The 13,732-nt window shown below is 49.5% G+C and overlaps 1 protein-coding gene across 1 annotated transcript; it reads left to right on the forward strand.

The window, feature by feature from the left end:
- Positions 1-1,696: 1,696 nt before the first annotated feature.
- On the forward strand, positions 1,697-8,026 carry TNNC1 (troponin C1, slow skeletal and cardiac type). The gene is made up of 6 exons (XM_072650134.1): positions 1,697-2,108; positions 4,945-4,975; positions 6,050-6,196; positions 6,929-7,043; positions 7,194-7,330; positions 7,551-8,026. The coding sequence occupies exons 1-6, from the start codon at positions 2,085-2,087 to the stop codon at positions 7,580-7,582; spliced, it is 486 nt and encodes a 161-aa protein (XP_072506235.1). The 5' UTR covers positions 1,697-2,084; the 3' UTR covers positions 7,583-8,026.
- The last annotated feature ends 5,706 nt before the right edge of the window (positions 8,027-13,732 follow it).

The raw sequence follows: 13,732 nt of genomic DNA on the forward strand, positions 1-13,732 counted from the left end.
TCCAGGGAAGTGCATTCCAGGCATAGAGAATGACTATACACAGATACACAAAGGCAGGTGGGATAGAGAATCAGGTTTGAGGGTGAGTGGGAGCCAAACTGAAGATGACTTTAAGTGCCAGGCTAAGGAGTTTATACCCTATGGGCATTAGGGAGCCAATGAAGGTTTTTGGCTAAAGGAGAATAATGATCCGATCTGTACCTTAGAAAAATTACTCCGGCTGCTGTATGGAGGATGGATTAAAGAAGGGGAGAGTCTGAAAGCAAGAGAGACCCATTAAGAGGCTATTACAATAGCCAAGTGGGTATAAGGTTCTAAAGTAGGGTGTCGAACGAAAGGGCTTGGCATCTGATGGGACCGGGGAGTGAGGGAGATAAGAGTCCTACATGACTCTGAGGTTAGGAACCTTGGGGACGGTGACTAAGAGGATGGTTGTGCCTTTTTACTGAACTAGCCTTTTTTGAACCTCCTCTCCCACTTCGTCCCCTTCTCCCCTTCTCTCCCCGCTAGGTGCATGGGCAGCCCTGGGTTTGACCATGCTGGGGGGAGACAGTGATGTAGAAATCCCAACTCCGGCTCCCACTCCTTGGTCTGTGCTCTACTACCTCCTGAAACCACACAGTGTTCCTCTGAATACACTGTTTTCACTTCTCTGTGCCTATATTGTCTCTCCCCGCTCCCTCCCACACTGTAATGTATGCTCCTTGAGAGCAAGGACTGTTTGGGGTTTGTCATTGTACCCAGGCAGTCAGCATCCTGTATCTAAGAGACACACTGCAGATGTTTGTTGTAGTAAGAATTGAAGAAACAGGAGCCGTTTGTGAGAATGAACCCAGGAGATCTAAAAATTCAAGCAAGCATTTAATGATTGCCTACTGTGTGCTTGGCACTGTGCCAAGCTGGGCATATAAGGAAGGGCAAGCAGTTCGTGTCATGAGCAAACTCACAGACTAAACAGGAAAACAAGTGAGTACCTACATCCAAACAGATAGACAGCTTAAATTGGAGGTAATCTCAGAGGGGAAAGGGGAAGAGAAGGGCCAAGGAATAAGCATTTACATAGTGCCTACTGTGTTCTAGGCACTGTGCTAAGCACTTTACAAAAGGAGACTAGGAAAGCCTTTTGGCACAAAGGGGGATTCGGGGCAGGACAAAGAGGCCAGGGGAGCCAAGAGATGGCGATAAGGGGGAGAGAATTCCAGGCATGGGAGACAGCCAGTGAGAATGCCTAGGGTTGGGAGATGGGGAATGTTGCGTGAGGAGCAGCGATGAGGCCAGTGTTAATGGATCACATAGTATAGAGCACTCTGGTGGGGAGAAAGGGAGATGGCTGGAAAGGTAGGAAGGAACCAGGTCATGAAGGGTTTCAGACAAACAGAATTTTGTGTTAGATTCTGGAAGTAATGGAGAGGTCCTAGGGTTATGGAATGGGGTGGAAAGTGTGAATGGTCAGACCTATTACCTAAGAGTGAGGGGGACAGAGGTGAGATGGGGGAAGGGAGCTATATATAGCTAACATCTCCCCAACAAACACATCTCAATATAGCAAATATGCCTTAAGTCCACGCAATGAGCAAGGACAGGAAGACTGAAAAGGGCCGTGGAGCCAATCCCCTTTTGCTGATGAACAGAGATGCCTGGAGAGTGGGAACAGACTTGTCCAAAGTCCCATAAACAGTAATAACCAAGGTGAGATGGAAAGTTAACTGAACTTCTCTTCCCACCATATTTGCTGCCTCCTTAGGCCTCCCACCCCGCCCTCTGGCCTTGCCTTATATCTAGACACAGGATGCCTATGAGGCAGTACCTAGATAAAACTCTCGGTGACTCATAACCCCTGAAGGGACAGTGGCCAAGGTAATAGTCCTATTTCTGCACCCCCCACCCCACCCCCAGGGCCAGAAGGCTTCCAGCGGTCCTTGCCTCTCCCCACCCCCTTTCTAACTGGAGAGAGAGGAATGCTGATTGACAGACCGGGTGCTATATAACCCAGGGCAGGATAACTCAGCCTCATACCAGCACCCTGCTGTGTGTGAGCTGCCACTCCCCTTCTCCCACCGGCCAGGCACCATCATCATCTCACCATGGATGATATCTATAAAGCAGCGGTGAGTGATTCCTTAGCATCTCGAGAGGCCCTAGGCTTTCCCTCCCCTACAATGTCCCCTCACCCCACCCCATCCCCAAGGCTGTACCATCTTAACTTTGCGGGGGTGGGGGTGGGGGTGGGGTGGAGCACCTGTACAATGAGCACATTTCCCAGAGAGGGAGCATCCTCAGTCCCCCTGGACAATGGGCTGCAGGGCTGATTTTCCAAGGAAGAGGTTCAGTCCTTCCCCTGGGACCACTACCATAGGTTGGCTGGGGGTGAGGGCTTAGCTCCAACAGCAATGCCTAGGAATAAGTAAGCATGAATTTACTGGTGCCCACCTTCAGGACATTCAGGTCCAAGGTGCCCTGGAGGTAACTTGTATTGGAGTCTGAAGTCCTGTGCTTGAATTTGGATCCTGCTGTTTAATAGTTGTATGCCTTTGGGCAAATCTTTCTAGATCTCCTCAGTTTTCTCTTCTGTAAAATAGGGAGAGATGAATCAGATGACCTCCAAGGGTTCCCTCTGGCTCTAAATCTTATGATCCTACCAATGTAACCTTGGCCTGGAACTCCCCAGTAGCATACTTCAAGGGCTTCCTGTTATCTCCTACTGAGCCCCTGTACCTGTAGCCCTAACTCCTAAGGAACCTCCCTGTATTCTGGAGGTGACCCCCTTAATGCCACAGTCTCCTTCCTGTGAGTAGATCAGATGTCTCTAATGTTGTCAGGACTGTGGGAATTGAGGAAGAGATGAGAAGGCGAGGAGGTCGTGGCAGAAAAGAGGAGATGGGAGCAGAAAGGAGAGGAAAGGACAGGGATGAAGGGAGGCTACAGAAGGAAGACATGAAATTGGGGCAGGGAGAAAATGAAGGCACAGGAAAGATACTGGAAATCTCACTTTTGCCACTTAATTACCCAGATGACATGACCTTGGGCAAGTCACTTAACTTTCTGGGTCTCAGATTTTTCATCTGAGGCGGTTAGACTTAGAAAGCCTGAGTTGTCTCTTCCAGTTCTAAATCTTAAGGTCCTAGAAACATAGAGGTGAGGTGGACAGAAAGGTGGAGGGAGGTCAGGAGAAGGAACCTGGAAGATGACAGGGCATAGGGCAGAGTTTAGCATCTGAGCAGCCACAGAATCTGGGAGGGACAAGGGATAAGTGGGGGGCGGAGGGGTGGGGAACGAAGGGGAGATGCCCAGCTGTTACACAACGCTGAATTCTTTTAACTGGCATCAGAGACCTGGTCTGGATACAAACCTCACCCTGTTTGCCTTTTCCACTCCTCTTTCTCTCTGTCTCTGTCTGTCTTTGCTGTCTGTCTCTCTCTTTGTGTCTGTCTCTCTGTCTCTGTCTCTGTCTCTGTCTGTCTCTCTCTCTCTGTCTGTCCCTGTCTGTGTCTGTGTCTGTCTCTCTGTTTTTCTCTCTTTCTCTCTCTCCTCTCTCATCCCTTCCCCTTGACCCGATCTCTCTCTCTCTCTCAGTTTCTCTGTTCTCTGTTCCCTTTCTTGTCATTTCTGCACATTCCCTTTCTCTTCCACATGGTCCTTTTCCTTCTCACTCTCACGTTGACTCCCTCCTACATAAGCATGGGATAGGAGGCAGGCTGAGGGTTCTGCCAAGTGAGGGGCCCTTGGGCTGCTGGGTAGGGTTTTCCTGGTTTTCTTCTATACCTCTTTGCTTGTAGGCTAGCAGCACAAGTGGGAGAATCTAGGTCCTGAGTTTGTCGGCAGGGTTTGGAGTTCAAGATTTTGGGGAACAGGAGGGAACCCCATAAATATGAGGACTGAGAGCCAGCAGGGAGAGAACTGAGAGAACTGGAGTTTCTCAGGTCCCTTCCCTGACAGGATTGGCTTGAGAGAGTCAAAGTACTGAAGATTTAGCAAATAGGGAGGTGTAAGGACAGACTCTCATGACTTTCCTGCTGGGGGAATGGGAGTGGGGAGCTGAACTATCCTCCTGGCCCTCTCCTAGGTACAGCTGGAAGCAGTGCCTCTGGAGACCCCAAACTCCCTCTCCCTAATCCTCTTCCTTGCTCTCCTTTGGGAGACCCTTCACAATTTACCTGCCCCAGGACCCTAGATTGTAGCTAGGGTCCCTCAGTATATCTCAGCTCCAGCCAGGAAGAGGATATTCAGTGGGGGTGGGCTGGGGAGGGGAGTGGCGTACAGAGTTTGCTGCCTAGGCCCAGTAAAGGCCTTCCCCTCTGTCCACAGTGACCATCCTACTGAGACATAGCCCTCTGGCAAACTACTGGGGTCATGCCAGGCTGGAGAGAAGGGTCTTTAGGGTGTCCTGGAAAGGGGAGCCAGTCCCTTCCACCCCATGCCCATAAAAGGTTCCAGGGGCCTCTGAGCTAATTTTGGCTCTGTAGGCGCCACTGAGACAAGTGTGCAGATAACAGCCCTCCCTCACATGCCAGAGCCCCTAGCTTCAGGAAACAATCACCAGGTTTAACTTTGTCCACTGTTAAAAATAGTCTTCATCACTACCCCAGGGTTTGGTTTCAGGGATGGGGTGGGGATAGTGTGGGGGAGGGGAGCCAGACTCAGTTACCTCTCCCTCCCACCAGCCCCTGACCTCTGCTGTCGGAGAGGACCTGGTTTTATTGTCCCCACAATAAGAGGTCGGGCAGCTGCCTGGCGGGTGGTAGGAGGCAGGTGGGTGGGGAGAGTAGAGCTTGGATTTCACCAGGACATGGCCTGACTGGGAGGGCAGGGGGCCAGAGAACTATTGTCACTCATCCACTGTCTGGGCCACAGGAGGGGTGACCTTCCCTCTCCAAGGCCTGACTGACCCCTGGGTGGGGTCGGTAAGAAGGTCCGTGTTCATTCCCATTTCCCCCTTTTCCTCAGGTGGAACAACTGACAGAAGAACAGAAAAATGGTGAGTGGTCCCGTTCCCTGCTTCACACACCACCTGGCAGAGTAGTGGGACTTTCAGGTTCTAATGCCTTTAAATGAACTTGAATTTGATGAGTCACAACAGCAACTGGAGACATTTGACAAATAACATACAGTCTCAGTAACAAATCTGGACTTGGGGACCCTTCACCGTAACTCTGAGCAACCCCAATCAATCATTCGATCAACAAGCATTTACTAAGAACATTCGCCGGGTACCAAATAGGCACTTAGCAGTTCATCTCTGCCTACAACAAGTTTAACATATTCTCTTATGAGAGACTACGTGTACACAAATAAATAGATTCAAAATGTATACCGAGTAATTTTTGTTGTTCCAATGTGTCCAACTCTTCATGACTGCAGTTGGGGTTTTCTTGGCAGATACTGGAGTGGTTTGCCATTTCCTTCTCCAGCTCTTTTTACAGATGAGGAAACTGAGGCAAACAGGGTTAAGTGACTTGCCTAAGGTCACACAGCTAAGAATTGTCTGAGGTTGTATTTGAACCCAGGTCTTCCTGACTCGAGGTGGGGCTGCCCTCTACACAGTAATTACAAAGTGACTGAGGGGGAAGGCACCAGTAGCAGAGGAAGGAGGGAGCTGCTGCTCAGGAAAGACCTCAGGGTAGCATTTGAACTCAGCTTTGAGGTGAGGACAGAGGGCATTCCAGACATGGGGGCACAGTCCAGGAAAAGGTATGGAGGTGAGAGAAGGAAGGCCACATATGAGAAAGAGCAAAACTGACTGGAAGATAGAGTGTGTGAAGTGGATTAATATATAGTAAGTCTGGAAAGATAGCTTGGGGTCCACAGTCCACCAGTTGGGGACCAATGAACTCTAAATGATCCTCTAAGGTCCCACCTAACTCTAAATCCTGTTATTCTGTCACTAGCTAGATGACTTGGGTTAGTCCTTTTCATTCTCTGAGCCTCAGTTTCTTCCCTCTATATAATGAGGTTGGTGACCTCAGTCCCTGAGGACTTTTCCAGTTTGAATATATTGTGATTTTCTGAGACCATTCATTGCTCCCCTGCCTCTCCCGTCTCTCCACTGCAGAGTTCAAGGCTGCCTTTGACATCTTCGTTTTGGGTGCTGAAGATGGCTGCATCAGCACCAAGGAGCTGGGCAAGGTGATGCGTATGTTGGGCCAGAACCCCACTCCGGAGGAGCTGCAGGAGATGATCGATGAGGTGGATGAAGATGGTAAGGCTTTCTGTCATCCCCTGGGCCTCCCTTTGAAGTGAGAAGGTTATGGGAGGACGATTGGGGGCCTCCCTTCCAGAGTACTCTGATGGGTGAGAGGGGAGGTGGGTTAGTCGGAAGTGCTGAGAGCACCTTCTCCCCTCATCTTCTACCATTCCCTGATAGTTAGGTAACCCCTTATCCTCCTGTGTGGCCCTGACATGAGCCTGTTAGAATTAGTGGCCCAGGAGTCAAGAAAGGCAAAAGTCTTGTCTCAAGTAGGCAATGTGAATTAAGCAGTAATTGTGGAAAGAGTCCTGGGAGGCAAGAGGCCTTGGCAGGGTCAGGCCCTGGTTCTGCCCTTGACTCTGAGTAAAGATGAGCCAGTTTGGGGGTTTCTCTATTTGTAAAAATGAAAGTTACAGTCAGAGGGTCTGGATTCAAACCCTGATTCTTCCATTTACCAATATGATTGTAGGCAATAGAATTCCCCTCTCTGGAACTTAATTTCTCCAACTGAAAATAGAGACAGTGGACTAAATGAATTCTAAGTTCCCTGCCAGCCCCTACAAGATAGAACTGTAAGCCCTTGAGGTTGAATATTCGGGAATTCAGGCTTCTCTAAACCTCTTACCCACTAAAAGATATATTTTTCAGGGAGCCCCAGCTCTGGCTCCCACATCACCAAGGAAGGGGCCATTGGGCAATCTTTCCAGAGTGACCACAGCCTCCCCTTGACTTCCCATATCCTAGGCAGTGGCACAGTGGATTTTGATGAGTTCCTGGTCATGATGGTTCGATGTATGAAGGATGACAGCAAAGGGAAATCAGAGGAGGAGCTATCTGACCTCTTCCGAATGTTTGACAAGTAAGTGTGCTTGCCTGGCTGGAGGATGGCTGGTGCTGCCTCTGCCTGTGCCTCTTTGGCTGAGGGGGGTGAGGTCCTCTGGTAAGGGTGAGGAGGTGGATGAAGAGGAGGCCATCTTTAAGTGTTCTGCATTCTACCCCTTTGATACAGGAATGCAGATGGTTACATTGACTTGGAGGAGCTGAAGATAATGCTTCAGGCCACCGGGGAGACCATCACTGATGACGACATTGAGGAGCTCATGAAGGATGGGGACAAAAACAATGATGGCAGGATTGACTACGATGGTGAGATGGGCAGTGCCCAGGCCTTCTTTCTGGGCCTCAAAGAGGGAACCATCCCAACCATGAGTCCCATGGGCCATTTCCAAACTAGGATTTCCTCCAGCCCCAAATTGTCCCTCTTCCCTCCTCCTCCCCATCACCAAGCTCCAGACTCCCATGAGCCCTGCCTTCTCCCCCAACTGTTCCTCTCTAACCCAATCTCCTTTTTCTTCTCTCTGGGCAGAGTTCTTGGAATTCATGAAGGGGGTGGAATAGACAAGATGCTGATGGAGCCATGTACATGCACCCTTCCCTTGCTTTTCTCCCCTCCCCCATCTGGTCTGGCACCTGGCACACCCATGAGCATAAGGTCAGTGGCCAGGCCAGCCAGAGGAACTGTGGGATAGTGGGCTCTCCATGGTGCTGTCCAAGAATGGAGAAACCAACAGGCAGTACCTGCCAGCCTCGGGTACCTCTTTCCCATACCTGTGCCCTTGGGCACATGCTGCCTGCCACTCTGAACTCAACAATGGCTGGAACCACTGAGCCACAGAGCCCAAAGCTAGCCCTTCAGCTAACATTGCACTGAGATCCCTTCCTTCACCTTCCCCATCCCTGCTGTCTCTCCTTTCCCAAGCTTGGAGAATGCCCTGCCTTGGATGAATGAGATTCCTGGAATAATGCAAATAAAGTGGTTTTCCAGGAGGCCTGGCATTGTCACCAGGGTTTTGGAGAGTTCTTGGGGAAACTTGGAGTTGAGGGAATCATTATCATGAAGACAAAAATTGGAGATGCTGCCCCTGAGTTGAATGGGACAGTATCCCCAGCATCCTGGAAAACCCTGGATTTATAACCCCCAAACCCAGAATCACGCCCAGCCTCTGCCACTTCTTTCCTCTTTAACCTTGGGCAAATTCAGGGGAACCTCTCTTGGCCTCTGCTTCCTTCTCTCCAAAATGAGGGGACTGGACTAAATAGTAGCGAATCCCCTGATCCTGTGCTTTAATGACCAAATGAGAAACTTTGTTCCCCTCCCTCCCCATCCCTGAGTTTACCCTCGTCCACTTCCATCTACTTCTTGCAATCAGGAGAGCAAGGGCATTTTTCCTCTTTGGATTTCAACTCTGGAATCCCAGCGTAGCCCTGTCTGCATTCCTGGGCCATTCTCCTCTCTTCTTCTTGGCATTTGCACATAGGAGGCAGTGGCTGGATCTGGAATTAAGAGGACCTTGGTTAGAATCTTGATTCGGTGACTTCTTCCCTGTGTGACCGTAAGCATGTCAGCCAGACTCTCTGTGCCTCAGTTACCTCATCTGTAAAGTCAGGAGTGGGACTCAATGACCTCAGAAGTCCTTTCCAGCTCTAAATCTGTGATCATCTCGTGTGTCCAGTCAGCTGGTTCAACTTCGCTGCTTTCTGATGAATTTCAGGATGTAATTCTGTTTTGTGGCTACTGTCCAGTTGTTTCAGTCGTATCCAATTCTCTGTGACCCCATTTGGGGTTTTCCTGGCAAAGTTACTGGACTGGCTTGCTATTTCCTTCTCCAACTCATTTTACAGATGAGGAAACTGAGGCAAACAAGGCTCAGTGCCTTGCTCAGGGTCACAGCTAGGAACTGTCTGAGGTTGGATTTGAACTCAAGTCTTCATGACTCCAAGCCCGTGCCCTATCCAGTGAGCCACCTAATTTTATATTGATAGATAAACAACAAGGCCTTGAATAATTCGGCTTAGCATCAATTTAACACACCTGTATGGCTTCTGAAGTTTCAGCTGATTAAGCTTCCACATCAGAAGCTTCTGTTTGGTCCAAGCTTGGTCCTGCACTTTCTGATCTGATATTCGCTCTCATGGATCCCATCTCACCTGAGGGACATCTTAGAGTCACAATATATGCTAGGACAGAAGGACACTGCATTTGGGATCAGAGGCCCCTACATTCAGATCCTGCCTCTGCTCCTTAACTAACTGCATGACCATGAACATTCACCAAACCTCTTTTAAGATGGATTGGGCCATACAAGGTCTAAGACTACGATCCAGGAGCAGTGCTAGAGGAGCCCCAGTGTTCACTTATCCAATCCACTCTTTGTACAGGGGGGGAATCTGAGGCCCAGAGAAGAGAATGATTTGCCAGTGGTCTTATCCCAAGTTAGTAGCAGAGTCTGGACTAGAAAACAGACCTCTTGACTCCCAACCCCAAGCCGTTTCCACTGGACCAGGTCCAAATGTAAATAGGGGAAAGGGTTAATTCCGCTTTGTCTCAGTCCGTTACCCTACTTCTGATACACTCAGGAACCAAGGACAGTGATTAGTGCATTGTACACATTTTGAAAACCTTGAAGTGTCTTAGAAAAAGATGCAGTCATGGGTGGAAAGGGAGGTTCAGGAAGGGCTCTGAGGTGATAAGAGGCACCCTATGGAAGTAGGAGTCTGTTCTGTTCAGGGGAAATAGCCTTGGGTTGGGAGTCAGGTAATCTGGGTTCAGTTATATCCCTGACTGTGACCTTGGCAAGCCCTACTCTCCCCTTTTGCCATTCAGAACAATGGGGGCTATAATGCCTGCCCTGCCAGTCTCCTATGTAGGGGTGGGGGCATGGAGGTTGCACAAAAGAAAAGATAGGAAGGTGTATCCTAACTGGGCATTGGTGAGGGGTGAGAGAAGAGGGAAGAACATCTGAGGTTGTCTGAGACATCTGCTCCTCCCTAGACCGTCAGCCAGCTGCCTCCACCTTCATTATTTCTTGAGGCCCTAGGAATGCCAGTTGTCTCTGTCCCTCCCCTCCTAGAAGCCCCATCCCTTCAGTGTTGGCATTCCTGAACGGGCGCGGGGGTGAGCCTGAAGGAATTAGAAGACAGTTGAACCCAGTCAAACATCTTGGGGCTGGGCAGAGAGGAGCTGATGCCTAGACTTCCCAACCCCACCTTCCAGCCCTTCATTTCCAGGGTCCTCCCCTCCTCCCATCAGTTCGACTTCGGGGTTTATTTTTTTTATTATTTATTATTTAATTCACAGAAACATCAAATCCTAAAATCTCAGTGTTGAAAATGTCAAAATGTCTCTGGAGCACATCTTCTAACTCCCTATCCAAAAGATAATATACATCTGCTTGAATATTTCTAGTGATGGAGAGCTCACTCTCCACCTGGGAAGTCTATTCCATTATCACTGAGATTCTTAAGAAAGTCTTCCTTTTTTTATGAGCCATAATCTGCCTCCCTATAACTTCCAGCCATTGGTCCCAGTTTTGGACCCTGGGCCAAATCAGCTCCCTTTAATTCAAGTCATACAGTGTTTTCTGAGTCCCCTGTGGACCCCACTATTGGAAGATATGAGGGAGACTGACTCAGGGCAATGGGCAGAGACTGAAGGATAGCATGTACCCCAGCATCCAGGTGCAAATTTTTGATGTCCATCCTACACTTTGGGCCTAGAGAGGCCACTGTCCAGAGCACTGACACAGCAATAACCCTTTTACCTCATCACACACACACACACACACTCATGAATAGACCACACCAATATGTATGTATGGATTCCATATGCAGGACACACACAAGGGATCCATTTACATATAGAAGCATCAGAGGTTAACACATACACTTGTATACGCATGACTCTGTCCTCCGTGGCCAGAGCAAAAACCAGGTTCGAGGAAACTTGGGCCCCCTACAGTTTTCGAAAGGACCACTTGGAGGAGCCAAAACCCCATGGCCTGATTAAAACTAGCATCAAGTCTTTAATGAGTGTCTACTCTGTAGGGCTTTTTGGGGGTGGCAGAGTGGGGGTGTGCATGGGTATTTTGGAGGTAGGTGGCGCTACTGAGGTTATGAAGCCCCAGGAGGAAAAGGGAAGTTTTCATCTTCTCAGACTCAGAATTTTAGAACTACAAGGGGCCTTAGAGACCACTTTGCCCGATCTCACTTTACAGATCGGAAAACTGAGAGCAAGCAGATTCAGGACAGGAAATCCATTTTCTCAGCTTCCAGATTTTCCCCAGGTTTTCACACTCAAGTGTCAATGGAACCAAACCTCTCATTGCCCCAGTCCCCCATTACTGTCCCAAATCCTCCTGACCAGAAGGATAAGGGGAAGGGACCCTCTACTGATGAGGTTAATGGTGAAGGGAACCCCAAAATACTGACGGTCCGGGTCGTGCTCGAATGAATTCGACTCAAGCCTTCTTAAAGCCAAAGAAAACAAAGTTTATTAAGGATTTGCCTAATTGGGTTGCCTCTTAAGGAGCCTAAGCTTTTGTAACGCTTGTATTCACAAGCGGGCCAGACACAATCCCAGCTAGACAGAGTCTGAGCTGGATTGCATCTGAGGGCCTTCATGGAGGCAAGGTGGGACTTAAATACAGAAGAGAGTATAGGAGGGATCTGGGGGGGGGGAGGGTCTGGTAGTCCAGGGTGATGGGAGGAGGGGTTTAGGAAGGGTCTTGAGAAGTCCAAGGAGGGTCAAAGACTGGAAACACCTGGAGGCTATCAGGAGATAGACAATGGAGGGTTTGGATGGGAAGCAGGTAGGGCAATCAAGGGATAACAGACTATGATCACAGATCTGTGTATGAAAGGCCAGATTCTGTGAGGAGATACAGGAAGAGATCAATTTGAGTATGAGAGGTCAGATTCTGTGAGGAGATACAGGAGAGCTCAATTTGAGTATGAAAAGCCAGGTTCAGTGAGGAAATTCCAGGGGAGCTCAAGGAAGTTCCTAGAGTCTGAACCTCATCACTACCATGGGCCTTCTGTAGCAGAGGGGAAAGGCACTAGGAGGCCTGAGAGCCCCCAGCAATCAGAGCAGTAGATCCTTCCCTTTTTCTGAGAAGGGGCTGTATTTTCAGTGCTTGAAGGGATCTCAGTGGACATTGAATGAGTACTTCTTGTGGCTGAAAAAGAATGTCCTTAACAAGTGGTTCTAGTAGTAGGCTCTGCATGAAGAACCTGAGTCATGGGGAACCCACTCCCCTAGAACCTGAATCATGGGGAACCCACTCCCCTAGAACCTGAATCTTGGGGAACCCACTTCCCCCCAGAGGAGGTTCCCATTCACTTTGGGATAGCACTAATCTAGGAAGTATAGAGTTGGGGAGACTGGGATGTCTCTTTCCTAATACTGGCAGCCACGGGCTAGGGCTAACCCTACTGGCCAAGGCTGAAAGTTGCCTAGAAGGGAAGATGGAGAGTCAAGGGCTCATTCTTGGCTGGTTGTTCTTTCTGAACCCCAGCAGCTCCAGAGATCTCTAAATGCAAGGGCTGCTGAGGTCTGGAACTGACTACTTCCTGTAGAGATTGGGATGGGGGAAATGGAAGACAGTAGGGCTCTGTTCATCAAGAGGTATGGGAGTGGGGCATCAAAGGGTGTAAGAGAAAGTACAGTCAAGAGATTTGGGACCTTGCCTGGACTCGGTGATTGACTTTTCCCCTTTCCAGACCTCAGTTCCCCCATTTGTAAAATGACCTCTAAAATGTTTCCCCTCACCCTACTCCCCTCAGACATTCTAAGATTCCGGAATTTGAACCTACTCTGCATGGGGGAATGGGTGGAGAAGAAACTCAGCCAAACAGAGAGGACCCATTATTTCCCATCCCCTTGGGCTACTGAGACTGAAGGGGAGGGGGTAGAGATGGGGGAGTGGAGGGAGTGGAGGGGTGGAAACCAAATAGCAGTGGAAAGTGTTATGAAAAGGGAGTGCCAGAGATAATAGGGGCCCCTTCCTTCTTTCCCAGCCTCCATCAGACTCCAGCTTCCAATTCCTCAGGAGGATCCTGGGGAGGCTGAGAGTTGCTAACGTGGGAGGTTCCAGTTCTGGAACAAACTGGAGGCTGGCCTGGGGGTGGGGGACCGTGGATTGCTCTATAGGGAAACGGTGAGAGGTGACTTGGGTGTTTCTTGGGAGCAGGCAGCTCTGAGATAGATTGGGGGGCTTGGTGGAGAGCTCTGGTGTGGAAGGTTCTGTGGAGGGGTCTCTCTGGTTGGGCTGGGTCCTCATGGATGATTTCTGTGAGGGAGGTCTGCGGGGGAAAGGGGAGGTCTCTCGGGGTAATCTAGGGCTGTGTCCCTCTGGGGCCCAGGCTTGATGTTCTCTGTTTTTTGACCAGAGTCAGGACAGGCTTTTCTTGGGAACACAGAGAGGATCCTGCCCCACCCCTTACTCCAGATCTCAGTCTCTTCAGTGAATATTCTCCCAGAATATTGAGTTTCACAGTTCAAAGAGTTTAGTGATTACATCCCCTAATTGTACAGATAGGGAAACTGAGCCTAAGTGGGAGAAAGGGGCTTGTTTAAGATCACATTGGGGTGACCGAGCTCAAGCCCAGATGTCCTGACTCCCAAACCAGGACTCTGTGCCCCAAGACATGTCTTCATTGTAGCCCCCATTACCAGGAACCCCCTCTCTCATCTCTCACTAGAAAGTGAGG

The sequence above is a fragment of the Notamacropus eugenii genome, chromosome 1, assembly GCF_028372415.1.
Source record: "Notamacropus eugenii isolate mMacEug1 chromosome 1, mMacEug1.pri_v2, whole genome shotgun sequence".
In the NCBI taxonomy this organism is placed as follows: domain Eukaryota; kingdom Metazoa; phylum Chordata; class Mammalia; order Diprotodontia; family Macropodidae; genus Notamacropus; species Notamacropus eugenii.

Bases quoted from the DNA above. Each gene is read 5' to 3' on its own strand.
- TNNC1 (XM_072650134.1), top strand. From the start codon at position 2,085: ATGGATGATATCTATAAAGCAGCG. The intron at 2,109-4,944 runs GTGAGTGATTCC...CCTTTTCCTCAG, and splicing joins ATGATATCTATAAAGCAGCG to GTGGAACAACTGACAGAAGA. The intron at 4,976-6,049 runs GTGAGTGGTCCC...TCTCCACTGCAG, and splicing joins GACAGAAGAACAGAAAAATG to AGTTCAAGGCTGCCTTTGAC.